General features: G+C 45.1%; 2 protein-coding genes across 2 annotated transcripts; one reads left to right on the top strand and one right to left on the bottom strand.

Moving 5' to 3' along the window:
- The first annotated feature begins 804 nt into the window (after positions 1–804).
- On the top strand, positions 805–3,534 carry CLEC14A (C-type lectin domain containing 14A). The gene is made up of 2 exons (XM_088058066.1): positions 805–870; positions 1,011–3,534. The coding sequence occupies exons 1-2, from the start codon at positions 805–807 to the stop codon at positions 2,493–2,495; spliced, it is 1,551 nt and encodes a 516-aa protein (XP_087914192.1). The 3' UTR covers positions 2,496–3,534.
- Positions 3,535–11,507: 7,973 nt separating this feature from the next.
- SSTR1 (somatostatin receptor 1) lies at positions 11,508–15,422 on the bottom strand. The gene is made up of 2 exons (XM_005520282.3): positions 15,382–15,422; positions 11,508–15,090 (listed from the first exon to the last, which is right to left on the bottom strand). Exon 2 carries the CDS (start codon positions 14,888–14,890, stop codon positions 13,688–13,690), a length of 1,203 nt encoding a protein of 400 aa, XP_005520339.1. The 5' UTR covers positions 14,891–15,090; positions 15,382–15,422; the 3' UTR covers positions 11,508–13,687.
- Positions 15,423–17,253: the final 1,831 nt, after the last annotated feature.

The raw sequence follows: 17,253 nt of genomic DNA, 5'->3' as shown, positions 1-17,253 counted from the left end.
TATTTCTGGATTAAAATGCAGGCAGGCAGTAAGAATCTTCATGTGCTGATCCACACAGGCACATGGCTCAATGCCTCTGCCCTGGTGCTCTGTGGAGAAGAATGAATGCAGGAGTTAAAATTCCAGTAGGCAGCAAGTCTGAATACACAGCTGCTACAACACCAAATACTTTAACTTAGGTGGCCATAGGCATCTCGACATCTTGATTAACCAAAAATTCTATTTCATCTAGAATTAAACCAACAAGATCTTGTTTTGTTCTAAAAACCTATTTTCCATAAAACCAAGTCTACTGGCACTCAAATGAACTGCAATTACTGAGAAATCATACGTTTTAAAAACTCCAGATACATTTTTTTATTTTTTGCTTTTTTCTTCTTCTCCCACGCCTGCCACCCATGGTATTCAAATACTAGAAATTTGTATTATTTTTTATTCACAAAACCAAAAACATTGGCATGGGTTTTTCCAAAGTAATATCTGGAAAACAAAATGCACATGTATGCTTGCAGTTTCACGCCACGTAAAATACCTGGAAGAGACTCAGATGTATGCTATATCTGACCGTACACATCAGGCAACAGCACACAGAAATAACAGTAAGGAGTAGGAAACTGAGGCAACATGGGTACTACATTCAGAGTAGGATGCAGAGGAACAGATGCAGTGGATCACTGAAACTCATTCAAGAACTACTGAAGTCAGAGTAGGCACCTGACGTATGATGCATTTAGGCCAGCCTGCTGGAAAACCGTGAGCTGAATCAGTTTTTGCGATTGTTAAATCGCCCCTGTATCGGGAGCTATGGGGTTGATTGCACAGCCTCACCTCACCAAGAAACCACCAACCTTCGAGGAAGAAATAACTGAGGTTGGACCGCTTTTCAACGGAAAGCGCTGTGCAACAAGCTAACAAGATTGGCCCGGGCACCTCGGGCCTGACACAAGGCCAGTGACCCCTGTCCGAATGCTGCGGCTCTGGGCTTCGCCACCCTCCGGCCCCTCCGACAGCGGAGAAGGCACCGTCCTACCCCGCGGCTGGACACCCGCCCGCCGGGCTGGGCGAGCGCTTCCTGGCAGCGCAGGGAGCTGCTTGCCCCGGGCCCTCCAACACAAACGGAGGATGCCGAGGTCACACGTTTCCTCCGGGAGGTCCGGGGCAGGGCCGTGGGAGCGGGGCCGGCGCGGGCAGCGGAGGCCAGCCCGAGTCAGGACCGAACGCCACCACAGCCGCAGGGGCAGCCCGCGCCCCTCAGCCCGCCGCGTCCCGCCGCCGGCATGAGGCGGGCTGGGCCCTGGTGCCTGCTCCTGGCTGCGGCCTGCGCCCTGGGCCGGAGCCCGCCACCCCCGCGGGCCGCCGTGCGCTGCCCGCCCGCCGGCGCCTGCTTCAGCGCCCCCCTCGCCAACGTCTCGTATGCCGAGGCCCGCGGCGCCTGCGACCAGCGGCGGGGCAGCCTCGCCTGGGTCAGCGGCGAGCCGGAGCTGCGCCTGCTGCTGGGGCTGGCAGAGGCGGCCGTGCCCGCGCCCGCGCTGTTCTGGGTCGGCCTGAAGAGAAACGCCCCCGCCTGCACCCACGAGGAGCAGCCGCTCCGCGGCTTCTCTTGGGAGGGCGTCGGGGGTGGGACGAACCCGCAGGAGGTGCCGGCGGCGCTCGGCCGGTGGCTGCAGGAGCCCCTGCGGTCCTGCCTCACCGCCCGCTGCGCTGGGCTGCACCTGGCGGCCCACCCCGAGCACGGCCGCAGCTGGGGCTGGAAGGAGCGGCTCTGCCAGCTGAAAAGCCCGGGCTACCTCTGCAAGTACCAGTACGAGGGTGCCTGCCCCGACCTCAGTCCCGCGGGCGCCCTCCACCTCGACTACTGGCTCCCCTTCGAGGAGCGCAGCGGCGGCCCCGGCTTCAGCCCGCCGGGCACCGTGCTGACGGTGGCGTGTCCCGGCGGGGAGGTGCGGCTCACCTGCCAGCCCGAGCCGGGCGGCTTCGCCTGGAAGGCGACAGAGAAGCCCCTCTGCCCCTGCCCCTTCGGCGGCAAGAGCTCCGACAGCGGGCGGTGCGCCGAGGCCGCCGGGTGCCGCGATGCGGGCGGCGGCTTCGCCTGTGCCTGCACCACGGGCGGCCCGGACGGAACTCCCTGCCCGGCCACGGGGCCGGGCCCCACCGCTGCAGGCGGCCCCGTGGAGCCGTCGAGTGCCGGGGGGGAGGGGCGGTATCCTTCCATCCCGACACCCGCCGGTTCCACGGAGCCGCCCGCCACCACCACGGCCTCCGCCGGCGGAGAGAAGGCTGCTCCTCCGCCTCCCTCCTCCTCCTCCAACTACGTTTTCATCCTGGTGACGGTCGCGGTGGTGGTGCTGATCATCCTGGTCATGACCGTCCTGGGGGTGTTCAAAATCTGCTTTAACAAGAAATCCGAGGGCCGGGGGAACAAGGAACCGCCGGAGGCCGGCAGCAAGACGGAGACAGGCTCCGCGGAGCCCAGCGGAGCAGCGGGCGGTGAATAGCCCCGGACCGCCGAGGCCGCGTCCCTCGGGGCTGCGCTGAGCGGCTGCTCCCACCCGGGCCAGCGCTCGGCTCCCCACGTCCCTCCTGCCCCCAAGCCCTGCTGCCGCGGGGAGCCCAGGGAGAGGCGCCGCGGGACTTGGCTGGGCAGGGCTTGCACGTTGCCAGACGCAGGAGCGCGTAGCGACGTTCTTTTGAGGGGATTGAAGTCTTTGGACAGTCATGAGTTTTTGTCGGTCTGGAAAACAGTTATTTCGGTGCTGATTTCACTTAAATATAAATAGATCAGCCTGGCCGACAGAGCGATTGCAGCTGCAAGAATTGTGCATTTTTATCCTCTCAGAAACTGTTCTTCGGGTGCCTTACTTGGAGCAAGCATAAAGTGGACCAGTTTGAGCACTTGCATCTTGTAATTTAGAAGTCACTCCTTGCCCGAGTGCTACTTGGAGGCTCTCGTTTTCAATCTAATTGCTGGAACTTTTTGGAGAGGTGAACTGCCATAATTTTAGATGAAACTGCAACCCATATACTTTCGTACTGACATACTTTAAAAATAAAAGAGCATTTCTATACTTAGAAAGTCATAAAACTGCTGAGGAAGTGAGAGGTTAATGGGGAGTCAGTTTTATACTTCAGCTGACGAAAAGAATAAAGGACGATGTAAATCACTGCCCTGTTTTTTATTTCATACTCGTTTTCATTGTAGCAGAGAATAAATTTTTCTGTTACAGTTTTTATCCTAAGTCGTGTTGTTGCAAAACTTGCTTTCTGTATGCAATATGTGGCTCCCTTAGAATCGGAAAAGGCGCTGACACACTCTACTGCAAGAGGAGTTAACGTGAGTCCAAATACATCATGCAAATCTCATTCTTTTTAGTCAGATATATTGTTTTCCATGGAGTCCCTTGAGAATAAGGAAAGATTCACCGTTAGTGCCCTTTTCTAAATGAGGTAAACACTTCCTCTGTGATTTCCCTTGGGAATTCCTGTAGAGGAGCTTTCATCCTGGCTGCAGAACTTGCTTTCTGTGCAGTTCAGAGTGCTGCTCACTTTATTATTATTATTATTATTATTATTATTATTATTATTATTATTATTATTATTATTATTGTTATTGTTATTGTTATTATTATTATTGTGTTAGTTTTCAATTAAAGTTGTAATATTAAATATTGATTCAAAGTTTTCTGAGTGCAGTTATACACAGCTAACTGGTCTCATCCAAGCTTCTTGGGGAGAATAGGGAAATATTTTCTTCCCTTAGGAGGACTTTAAACTCTGAAGTGATTCTTTAAATATACTTGTTTGTTTTCCTCTCTTAAGAGCTGACATTCTGACTACTGCTTTAATTTTGACACTTTCCTGTTGAGTTTGAAGAACTCTGTTTCAAAAAATAATGTTGTTATTATTACCTGTTTTTCTTGCAAGCCAAGACTTGATGATAAATATGGTGTAAACATCTGCTAAGGATAAAGAACTATGCACTGTAAGTTTTTTGTTTTTCCCTCACTCTCCCTTTAATGGTGATAGGCAGTTGCTATCTGGGAAACAGTCTTTAGCTTTTGGTAAGGAGGTCCCTGATGTTTGTAAGCCATCAGACTGACTGTAGCCATAAATTCATTTGTATCATGACAGGAATTAAATACAGCTAGGTGAGAATGCTGCTCATTACAAGGTGACTCATAATCTGCATATTTTTTCTAATCTATTTATCTGGAATTTATATTTCAGAAGGCAGGAGGCTTGATTCTACATTCAGATGTTCACAGATTTGGAAAATGATTTAGCCATTAATGCCTTATTTCTTAATAACACTCCTGTTGCTATCACTGTAAGTAATTTCTTTTATGGGGTGGTGTATGTGGAGCTCTCCTCTTCCATTAGGGGCTGTATAAGCAAGTAGCAACTAAGATGAATAAGAGCCTCAATAAATTATTTTTTTTTCTATGTTTCAGTCTTTCTCACAGATAGCTGAACTCTTGATGGGCCCTTCCAGGTGTGTTTTTCTAAACTCTAGGAACTCTCTCATTCTCTGTTTCTGGAGTCTTACCGAGCACACAATTAAGTTCTGAGTTAAGCACCTGTCTACTTATTTTGGCATCTCTCAGTATGTGACTCAGGCTATTTAGTTAAAATATACAAGTCCAGGCCCTTGCAAGCCATTCAACTGTCTCATAATTTCCATTTTACTCTTCCTGTGAAATCATGTTTTGATTTGAGAGTTCTTTTTCTCACACAATTCAGGATCATTGGACATTTGTCTAGAGGAATACACAACGGTTCTACTATGTTCCCTCAGCTTATAATTTGGCTTATCTGAAACCAGACTATTTTGCATCTAAAGATGGGATCCATCATGTGTAGGCATCGCCAACAATTCATACAGACTTTTTTATTTACCTGGACTGTCTTACTGCCTATAGAGATAAATATGTGCTTGCAATTAATCTCATTTTAGACTAGATGCTGAAAACAGGACCAATGAATTACATCCTGAAAGTGCCCTTTCTCTGCATTGACTGTAAAGAATGCATATGGAGGCTACTTATATTTAAATGCCTGTAAAATACTCATTTAAAATTAAATCAGAAAAATCAGCTCACTTAAGTCTCCATCTGTGCAAGTCACTTTTCTAAAAGCAAGCTTATGGTGCCTTCTGTCTCTTCAAGGCATGGCTAAATGGTCATAATTTTCTTACTGCTTTTATTGCTTTTACATGTTAGAGATTCTTGTTTAGTATATCTGGGGTTCTTTACCTTATTTTTGCAGTCAGTAGAGTACAAAACAAATAGCATTTGGATTTGTTTGGAACCTGAGCAGGTTTGAAATGCATGAATTTTTCTTTCTCTAATGGTTCAGACCAAAAAGAAGATGGTTTGGGAGAAAGAATTGATCATTTTTGCTTTCCATTCTTGATCAAATTGGGTCTTTAGTGAATAAGAAACCAACACATACCTGTCATGCAACCATTGGTTCATATCACAACTGTGATTCACTGTTCTGCAAGGCAGATTCAGAGCAGGGTTTGCTGTTTACATTCATAGAAGGAGAATAAGTAATATCATAATGAATACATATAATCATAATAAATACTGAGATTACAAAAGGGTCTGGTTATGAAAGTGGATGCAATTTTTTTTTTAAAAAAATGTAACACCATGTAAAAAACACATAATCAAATGCAAGTATTTTTCCAAGACATGGCCAGGATAGAGACAAATCTTGACTTTTCTCTCATGTTGCATACATATCCATTGACTAAACATTATATAAGCATATTATAATCCAACTGTTTTTCCAGCATAGGAAAAAATATTATTTCATCCCATATTGAACCATATAAATCACATATAAATTTTGTAACTGTGAATTTTACAATGTTTACATATGTAATGAAACGGTGATAGCAAGAAACTGTTAGTCTACATTTGAAAATGTGATTCCTTCAAAGAATAGGAATGTCCAGATCTCTTGTCTATCACAGTTATACAAAAAGTGTCCCATGTTGCCAATTTTGGATTTCCTTAATTCTTTCAAAGATAGTTTGACTGGTAGGCGTATCATTTTTCAGCTGCACATTTTATTTATGAAAAACTGATGAATTTTTAATTGTTTGTTTCATCAAATAATCAGAAATAAAATTTTAATTTCTACATATTTTTAAAAATAATGATTTATGCTGCTAAGGGCTTAATTAGGTGCTCTATGGCATTGGATAAGAGGGCATGGGAAAAATTTGAGTACTTCTGACATTTCTCCTTGTGTATCGTATAGATTAAAGAATATTAAAAGTCTAATGGATTCTGTGATTTCCCTGGAAATTTCTTATCACTTTATTTTTTTCATGTTTTAAATCCCAGTTATCTTTCCTCAGTTATTACATGGAGGTCAATCACTGGTAGATGCAATGTAATTCCTTTTAGAAATAATATTATTTATTTCTTCAGTATGTGGACACTTACCAAGACTGTAGTGTGGCGATTCATTTATTTCACTAAAGATACATAATTGACTCAAAAGGCAAACACAGTACAGCAACAGAGAAGTAACCACATTCCCAGGGCTTCAAAACTTTAAAAATTAATATTTTTTCTTCTTTCTCCAATATGCAGCCTTGTCTTTGTCTTCTGGGCTTGTAGTCTGGGACTGGAAGACTTGAAGGTGGATGTGTAAAGGGAGTCATCTGTTAGCAAGTCTTTTCCCTTTTCTGTATTGCTGACTAGAATCACAGAATCATAGAATGGTTTGGGTTCAAAGGGACCCTTAAAGATCATCTCGTTCCACCCCCATGCTGTGCGCAGGGACACCTTCCACTAGACCAGGTTGCTCAGAGCCCTATCCAGCCTGGCCTTGAACACTTCAAGGGATGGGGCATTCACAAATCTGCTGAGCAAACTGGTCCACTGTCTCATCACTCTCACAGCAAAGAATTTCTTCCTCATACCTAATCCATACCTACCCTCTTTGAAGCCACTCCCCTTTGGCCTATCACCACAAGCCCTAGGAAAATGTTCTTTTTCAGCTTTCTTGTAGGTACTGGAAGGTTGTTTGTAGGTACTGGAAGCCTTCTCTTTTCCAGGCTGAACAACCCCAACTCTTTCAGCCTGTCTTTGTAGGAGAGCTGTTCTAACCCTCTGATCATCTTGGTGGCCTCCTCTGGACACCAGCATGTCCACATCCTTCTTATGTTGGGAGCCCCAGAGGAGAACACGGTACTGGAGGTGGGCTGGAGGCAGCAGTGGAGCTGCAGAATGCAGAGATGTGGTGGTGGTCCTGCATTTATGTCCTCCCCCTCCTTCCACTTGCCAGTCCTTTTGCATTCTGAGCCAGAAAAATGGGAAAACAATTACTATTATGTATTTTATGGATAATATAAGAGAAAGAAACTGCAGGTCCACAGAGATGAGGAGCTGAGGAGGGAAAGATGAGACAGGCAAGCACCCATCTTTACCAGGATGTATATGTCCTAACCATCTTGCTGCATATGTTTTCAGGTGTTACTCAAAATGTGGTGGATTGCAAATAAGCATTTTCAGTCATTAAACCAGGAGCAGCACATGGGCTATAACCTGTCATAAAAGCATGTTTTTGTTTTTGTTTTTGGAATATAATCAGCAGGCCTTGTGTTTTTAGTTGATAAGAATAATTTACACTGTTCTCTGGAACATAACATAAGATCATAAGTACAGATAGCTTGAGTGAGATTTTAAGTGATCTAAGTCCATAATGTCTGTGCAGAGGAATGTGTTACATTACTTTTCATTCTTACGAGTATTTATTTCTCTAAGGGAAAGGATTTTTTCCAGTCATTGTACTGAAGATTCTTTTCAAGTAAGAAATTCTGTAAATTTTACTTTATGATGGTAAAAGAGCACTGAAAATTCTTCTGTATTCAATTTCTGTCTTGTCAATATTGGATTCTTCTTGGTTTGTGTTGAGCAAAAAATTAAGACTTTATTTTAATGATAAAGTAAAACGTCTGTGAAATTCAATGCATCTGAAAAATCCAAGCTAAATTAACATTCAGAAAATTTTATTATCTATCTGTTTCTGCCTTGTTTTCCTGAATTTCTAGTAATTCCATAAAGGACCTAAATTGTCATTTAGTTCTTAGAAAAAATGTCTAGAGACTTTATAACCTTCAAAAATAACAGCCAGCTTTGAAAACAGCAGCTGACATAAAAAGCACAACTTCATATTTTTTGGTGAGTTGAAAGTTCATGTATTTGCTGTATTTTAAACAGTGAAAGTTAGTTATGTGAAAGAGCCAAGTCCTGCTTTACAATGCCTGAACTGGACTCTACTTATTTTCCACTGTTCTTAACAAAATGGCCATCACATACTTGATTTTTCTCCATTTCAGATTCCTTCTCTCTCAGTCTGCTCAGTATCAAATATCCACCAGTTTTGCCTTCTTTTATATCCCCCAAATATCATGCTTTGCCACTTTTTGGACCTCTCCAGTTGACCAGCAATCCTTTGGGCTTTCCATTGTGAATCTGAGCATGGACAAGTGTTGTGTGAATGAGCCCAGCTTTTGCCGTACTCAGCCCGTGGCAGCGGCTGGTGTTGCCTGGCGTTTCTCAGCTTTAGGAAGAGCAGTGCAGTGCAGCACTGTTCAGAAGCTTTCCCTGGGCTGGGAGGGCTGACACATGCACTGACAACAGCACCATCACCAACTAGGTAAGTGCAGACAATACAACCCAGTTGCAAGTCATAAATGCAACACAATTCAGATCCCAAGTCAGAAATCTGGTAATTGTCCTACAAACTCCCAATGCAGTGAATTTGAGCACTTCTATCTGAGCCTTTCTAGTTAGGAAGCTCAAGAGCCCACAAAGCAGCCCTTAGGCATCTTAGACAGTGTAAGAACTTGTAAAGAAAATACTTTTTTTTTTTTTTTGCTTGGGTGTGTGGGGGCACAGGAATGGAGAGTAGAAGGAATTTTCTGTACATTTTTGTAGCTTTTAAGGTGACTCTACCCATCATAGACATGATAATCATATAAGGACGAATGTATTCCATCCAGACTGGACCCAAAAACTTGTATACCTCAGGCAGGATACATCACCTTGCTGTCTCTGTTTTATATCTACTTATTGCTCTGCCAAACCCAGATTTTAGGCTTTTGGAGAAACAAAGTTGGAAGGGAGTGGGCATAGTTTACTTTTATTGGAAAGCATCTGTCTTGTCAAAGTTGTGCTTGGTTTCTAGCCTTCTAGTGGTATACTTTGAAACACTCTCAGATTCTTGCCAATTTTTCTTGCCATTTCTCTCCACAAAATATAATATCTGAAAACACTTTTCTTAAAGAGAAATCTAATTAATAAACCATCCTTTCTTCCCATGGCTTAGCCTGAAGTTATCAACCAAATAAGGCTATGTTGAGGAGGATGGAAGTACTGAATACACAATTCAGTAGAAATATTTTATTCTCCTCTAGAGATTAATAATTCACATTCTTGTCTGTAGAGCCCTGGTGTCAAGTAAGGTTCCTAGGGATTGAAATCACAGAGTTTAGAACACTGGAATATTTTTCTTTCTTGGTTAATTTCTTCTGACTTTTTGAAATTATTTTTCTTGGTTCTTTTTTTAATTAGGACTATAAGACATTAAATTGTCACTATTCTAGAAATATGGCAGAATAAGGTCAAACTTTACATAACATGAATGTATTACATCACTGAGTTATTTTATTTCAATAAGACTTAGTTTATTATTTAGAATTAGGATGCTGATTTTGGAAACAGGTTAAAATAGAGTGAATAGTCACAGTGTTAATAGAACATGCCACATACATTAGAAATGCAGATTTCCAGAAACAACCAGAAAGTCTTTTTTAAAATTCTGATTCATTGGAAAGCTGGCATTTCAGAAATTCTTGCAACACATTCAGAAAACTGATTCTCATTCTCTGTGAAGAAATCAAATGGGGTTTTCAAGTGTCAAATGCAAAAAACCCCACACTCTGTGTAATGTTCTCTGCTGTAGGGACCATCTGAAGAGGCAGAACATCTGTGTGCAGCCATCACCTTTCTCATGCAGTGCCCAGATATAAAATGCCTCTGTGACCAGTCTTGTTCAAGTCCCCTAACTGCAGATAGCAGCCAGCCTCAGAATTCTGAGATGTGTTGTCTTTGCTACTGCACTGGGAAGCCTGGTGAGAAAAAGAAGTGATCTCTTGTGCACCTTTGTTTGAGTGGGGAAATGCTGCGGCTGCTGTGTGCTGCCCACCTGATGTGTGTTCCATGTGAAGACTGTTCTCTGGGATGCATGCCACAGGAAACGGTCCAGGCCATTGACTGGATACTGCTTAGAGCTGTCCCACTGTTGGGTATAGATCTCAGGCCAACAAAGTGCAAACCTTGCCTGTGTTCAGTGGCTACAAGGCCAATTTCCATAACAAAGTGAATGCAATATTTTTAAAATATTAAAATAGAAATTTTAAAATATAAACCAAAACTCATGGGGAAAAAGCAAAAAAAAATGCTACTGGTTACAAATTGTAATTCGCCCACTTGCAGCTGTATAACAAGTCAAAATGTCACCAAGAAGTAAACCACTGCCCTCTTTTTTTTTCAGTGAATTAGGCATTACTTGAAATGATTTTCATATGAAATCTGAATGCCCTTATTTGCCATTTGGAAAGCATTAAAAAGAGTTCTGTTTATTTTCTGGTACATATTATTTCATGAGATTTTTTTTCTTGGTAGTTATGTTCTACTGTTTAGAATAGTAACACAGAATGAACTACCTAACTTTCTTTCTAGCTAAATTGAATGATTTACTGCTGTTGATCACCTCTCCCAGAGTGAAAAATAGCAGGAACAACTGTTAGTTTGGGATAAACAGATTTTGCTTCCAGCTGAAACCACACAGAGTGTTTTAGCCAGGAACCATAGGGGCAGTGCTGGCTGGGAGTGAATCAGCCCATCCATCTGAAGGCAAGCCTGCCATCTACTGAAGCCCCAACCCAACCTCTGCGATGTGCCTGGCAGAACTGAAACCAAAGTGCATATGCTGGTAGGTGTGCAGGCTTCCATCGCAACCTTTACAAGGCAAAGAGAAAAAAAAAAATGAAAGAACAAAACCCAGTTCAACTTTTAATCAAAACTGAGTATGCAGTATGAATCTTCATGGTTTTTCACTCTTGCTTCATTGTGTCTGATGTTAAACAAATTTGACAGTAAAAAGTAGATTGACTCTCTGTTTAATCTGACCATACATAAGAATATGCTTGAGTGAAAAGGATCACAGAAGATTATGAGATTTATGCCATCTTGAAGATATTGTGAGTGAAAATTCAAGCGAAGCCCTGGAAATAGCATCATGGATATCATGGGGCATTTTACTGTTTTGACAGATGTTTGATTTCTGTGAAAAGTTAATTGTGCTAATAAAGCAATTTCATCCTTATTTCACCATATGTACATACAAAACATTACAAAATTTAGTATTTGTAAGTTTTCTTTAAATTGTGACCACTAGGAAGTAAAAGAAAAGAAACTGTACAATTGTCAAAGCTTTTCATGAAATATTTTAATAAGGATGTAACAGTTTCCACATTAGCAATTTTTAGACTAAAAGGAGCTGACTCACAGTCCATTGAAGTGAATTAAGATTTTTTTTTTCTCTCATTTTGATGGACTTTGAATCAGACAACTTTAAAATACTAAATTTATACATTCATTTAACAGTACCTAAGTTTTGGTGAAAGAAATGTACAAAGTAGCATCCTGCTTTTTGCTGCTGAGAAAAGTTAAAGGGTATAATTTAACAAAAACCTGTAGTAAGTCCACCACCACAAATACTAGATGTCTTAACTGTCAACCTTACACTTAACACTGTACTTAAGCACTGCAGCTACGAGTACAATGCTATGGGTATGCTGCTACTAGAGATTTTTTTCCAGTCTCTTGCTTGAAATTGCCAGTAGTTATAATTAATACAACCACAGTATTGTGCTAGAGAAGTGATTTCTCACAGCTACTGGGACACTTGCCACTGTGTGACACTGTTAGCATAGGTGGTAGAAAGCAAAAAACGTAGCTGCTTATTTCAACTCAGTCCATACTGACTCTTCTGTGTGGGGTAAGAGGGAGTAGGGATGGATAGAAGGTTTAGTTTGATCAGCTGTCATTTACCAAAGAAAGCTTCATCAATCTATATGAAATTTGTTTTGTCACAAGAGGAGGAGAGAAAATTCAGGAGAGAATTTCTGTGGAGGAGACAATGTAAATGAAAGAGTTAGAAAAAATGACAATGTTTTTATCTGGAAAGGAGCCTTCTTGAGCATCAACCTTTTTAAATGCAACCTTGCAAGTAGCCACCACAGACGTAAGTACACAGTATAAATTGCTTCAGAAAAACACATTCACAACACTAGAATCAAATAAAAAATTAAACAAGAAGACATCTGGCACACATTAAAAACAAGAATTCTCAGAAATGAAACATTAAGAAGCTCTGGGTCAGTATATTACATTGGCAACATATGAAACCCATTTTATTGGGGTTTTTTTAGTGCAACAGAAGAAACTGGAGCTAGGGTAATAGCTATTACTGAACAGCTACTTTTTCTGTCAAGTATTTATTTCAGAGACTGGTGGAGATTTTTAAATGACTCCCCCTTTTTCCATATAGGCTAAAGTGACTTTTCCATCACCCAGGTCATTCAAAAACTGTCTCAACTCCCTTCATCGCTGTGTCACAGCTGATGTGTGAGCAGGCTCAACACAGCAGATTCACAGACTAGTGCTCCCTTTAAACTTTATTATCAACACACTTCATTGTGTGTGTGGACAGAATCAAACATTTCCCAGCTCAGAGGTCCCCCCAGCTTACATCTCAGTGAGTCCCAGCTCTCTCCTCCCTATGTGTCACAGGACTGCTTATCTCCCATTATCAGCAACCTGCCACGCAGCTCCAAAGCACAGCAATAATCAGATCTTTTCTAAGATCTTTCCTGCTCTGCTTCTGCCAAGTAGCACAGAGAGCCAAAGTCACAGTGAGTTGGAAGCTGTCTGCAAAGCAAATACATATCTCTGTGACTGTGCTGCTTCTTTCTTGGGGACTTTTTGCTCCCTGCTTTCTTTTTTATTCCAAGGGGAGGGAAGGGTAGGTGCAGAGAGATGCTACACACTCCTTCCTGGGGGAGGGCAAGGTATGTGTTGGGGGGAATTTTTCCAGCATTTCTAATCTCTGAAGGGGAGGTGTGTACTGACAGATGTTGAGCAGGGTCTTTTGCAGCTGGGGGGAGTCTGAACCTGAATGCTGGGGCTTGGCTTGAGGCAGGCTCGACTCAGTGGCCTGGGGTGTCCCACCAGCCAAGGGGAAGGGCAAACTGTACAAAAGATGGAGGGAGAGTCACTGCAGGACCTTTACAGCCATTTGTCAGACAGAGAGGAGTGGCACAGCCAGGCTACCAGACCCTAACCTAACCCATGAGAGCCACAATTCACTATGTGGATGTCAAAGCATCAGAGAATGCACCCGCTTTCAAGGGCAGCAACCAGGGTGCAGGGGGCAGCAAATCAAGAATGTGGGATTTTCCTCGCTCTTTCTTGCTCCAAATACTGCTGGCAGTGGGCAGGACCAAAATCCCCTCCCTCCCAGCCTCCCCATGCCACAGCCCTGGCTTCGCTCACCCTCCAGCTGGGGGGCAGTAAGGGAGCTGGGGGACAGGAATGCTTCCTCAGAGGGTGGTAATCCTGGAGGTGCAAGTGCCATTCCTGTACATGCTCCCTGACTCCAAGTTGTCTGGGGGAAAGTCCTCCACGCTGTATGCCCTGCTCTTGAGGGCAGTGGCATAGTAGTCGATGGGTTCTTCTGCAGCATTGTCCATCCAGCTGAGGCAGAGCAGCCGCTGGAAGGACCGCTTGAAATTGTCTGAGAGAAAACCATAGAGGATAGGGTTGGCACAGCTGTTGGCATAGCCCAAGATGACAGAGAGCTGGCTGATGGTGGCATCATCCTGCTCTACAAAGACATTGACCAGCTGCACAATGTAGAAGGGCATCCAGCAGATGACAAAGACCATCACCACCATCATGACCATGAGGGTGATCTTGCGCTCTGAGCGTTTGCGTTGCTGCCAGCCAGCCTTCAGGGCCACCATGCGCATCTTAGCAATGATGAGGATGTAGCAGAGGCAGATGGCCACCACAGGCAGCAAGAAGCCCATCAGAAAGGTGTAGACCACAAAGACCACCAGCCATCTCTGGGTGGGCTCTGGCATGAGCATGTTGCAAGCCACTGTTCCATCACTGTTGGCTGCTGTGTTGGAGAAGATGATGATGGGCAGGATGATGAGGATGGAAAGCACCCAGACACCCAGATTGACCATCTTAGCCACAGTGGGTCGGCGGTACCTGGCCGCCTTGATGGGGTGCACCACAGCGATGTAACGGTCCACACTGAGCACGGTCAGGCAGTAGATGCTGGTGAACATGTTGATGGCATCCACACTGAGCACCAGGCGGCAGAGCAGGGAGCCAAAGGGCCAGTGGTGCAGCAGGGTGGAGGTAACCAGAAAGGGGACGCTAAGCATCAGCAGCTCATCCGCGATGGCCAAGTTGAGGATGTAGATGTTGGTGGCTGTCTTCATCTTGGCATAACGTAGGATCACGTAGATGACCATGGAGTTGCCGCACAGCCCCACCAGGCACACCACGGAGTAGATGAATGAGATGAGGATGGCGCTGCCCTGAGACTCACTCAGGGTGCTGTTCGGAGCGCCGGAGGAATTCCTGCCGCCCGAGTCCATGCCCTCCGCCGCCGCCTCCTCCGAGGCGCCACCGGCTCCGCCGCCACCACTGTCGCTGCCGCCGCTGTCGCTGTCGCCGCTGTCGCTGCCTGCACCGCCCGGAAGCCTGGGGCAGGTGCCATTGGGGAGCATCCTCTGCCCGGACCCCCCCGCCCCGGCTCAGAGCAGCAGGCGTCCGCCGCCGGCTGCGCTGGGCACCATCCCGTCAGGGATGCGGCGGCTGCGGGACGCGGGCATCGGCAGAGAGGCGGCTGCCAGCGCCGCTCGCTCCGAGAGGCGGCAATTGCTGCTCCCCGGCTGGTGAATGATTAATAGCAGCGGCGCGTCACCAGCTAAGGAAAGAAGGAGGGAAAGAAAAAAAAAATGCAGGAGGAGACGTAAGTGGGTGTCCCTTCCCACCCCCCACTCCCCTTGCCCGCCTCCCATCCCGCCCTCCGGCTGTTCGCAAATCCGACAGCTCTAGGGCAGCCTATACCCTGTTCCCACTGCCCCACACTACTCAGTGCCCCCCGATCCAGCACTTCTCTCCCCACCCAGTATTGCTTCCCCCACCTCCCACTGATCCCCCTCCGTCCACCATCCTCTCCTCCCCTCCATTCTCCGCTGCTCTCCCTCCACGGCACCTAGGTCCAGACCAGGGGCACCCCTGGCAAAGGGACCGTCCTTTCTCCGTTAAGAAAAACGCCTGTGTCTTGCGTGGGGGGGCAGTGTTACCTGGACAAGCATGCCTCATGTCTACGCAGCTGCTGTAACCCTCTCCTGTCACCGCACCATGTGCGTTGCCCACCTCACAGTGCTGGCACCAAGCACGGCACCGACCGATAAAGCACAAACGTTCAACCCTATGCACACAGTACTGTCCGTGCCTCCTAACACCACTCAGCTCCTTGCCCCCTACCTTGTCCTGTCCCACCACCACCACCACTAGATATCACGCATGAGCAGCCCTGCCCCTCTCCACATATTCTGTCCCAAAAAATGCCCCCCCACCCCCCATCATATTCTAACACCCCGGCACATTTTGCCTCTGTCTGTCACATCCAAGAGTGAGTGAATTTGCACACTGCAGCTTGACACGACTATTTACACAACAGTGGTGCCAAGACCATCTCATGCTGTCCACTCCTCTGTCCCCACACATCTGCTTCCAGTCATAGGAATCCAATCAAGCTCAACCAGTACATGCTGCCTCACCAGTGTTACAGCCGTCTCTCTTAATATTGTACCTAAAACATATGTATATCCCTGATAGGATTGTATCCACACCAGGGGAGTCTATAAACCCTCCTGAGCCTGTACAGTGACACAAGCCATTGGCATCATCTCCCTGTCACTACATAACTTCTTCCATGCTGTACCCACTGACCACTTCCATTCATTGACCTATTCTGTGCTATTTTTTACATACACCCTGATTCTAGATGAGCACACATGCACCAGTACTGCCTCATATTGTCATCTCTAGGCAGACACTGACACCTTAAACACCTCATCCACACCACTAGTTCTAAACACACATGAAATTTTCAGATAGTCCTAATACTGCATCTCTGTTCCCTGGCAAGCAAAGTTTCCTTTAAAAAAGAGCATGACCTTCCCATACACCTCTCTTTCTGGGCAATATGTTTCTTCTCCCAATATGCTATTGTTCTGAGTATACAATCTGTCCTAATATGCTTGTACATAACTACTAAATCAATTTTCATATATCACCACCATCATTCTTTATATACCACCTGATCATTCTGTATTAACTAGACATGGTTACTCACTAGTGCGCACAGACCCTCACTCTCACTGCATCACTCACTGCATCAACACTCCCTCAGCGCAGGCATGCACACAAAATACTCAGTAAATGCTTATTTATTCTGTTGGCTGGAGACCCCCATCTGTGTGAGCAAAGCACACCTGTATGGGTAATGACCTGTCTCTTCGCATGAACTGCTGCCTGAGAGCACCACCCACTTTTGTCGAGAACAGCAGGTCCACATCACACAAATATCACCACAGTGCATATGCTGCTATATGCTCCCCACAGCACCACTATACTCAGCATCACACACGCATCCTTGCAACCTACGCATTTTACCATGCATACCCATCACCTCCTACTGTTCACACATCTTGTTATCACCGTCTGCCCACCATCACAATTATGCATATTATCACTACCCACCACTTTAATATGCAGATACATGCAGCATAACCATCAATTGATTACAACCAATCATCAGGAATTTATTCTCTCTAGAGCCATATATATCCTTATACCCCTCACTAGCACCAGCATCTCTTCAAACACATGCATGTAACCTCTCTGTATGACTTTCCTCATACCAGTCATCACCTCTAGTCATACACACCTAGGCACTCCCATATGATGGGCATGTGCTGTTTGACACCTTGTCAAGGGTATTACATTTAGCACATGCACACTTTTGCATGACCCTTACCAAGCTGTTTCATTTTCTTCTGTGTTTAAAGAGCAGATT

This window comes from Pseudopodoces humilis, chromosome 7 (assembly GCF_049639895.1).
Source record: "Pseudopodoces humilis isolate 2021_Gansu_Grassland_sample_001 chromosome 7, ASM4963989v1, whole genome shotgun sequence".
Classification (NCBI taxonomy): domain Eukaryota; kingdom Metazoa; phylum Chordata; class Aves; order Passeriformes; family Paridae; genus Pseudopodoces; species Pseudopodoces humilis.
Note: the sequence above shows the minus strand (reverse complement) of the source record. Positions and strands in the feature narration are given on the sequence as shown.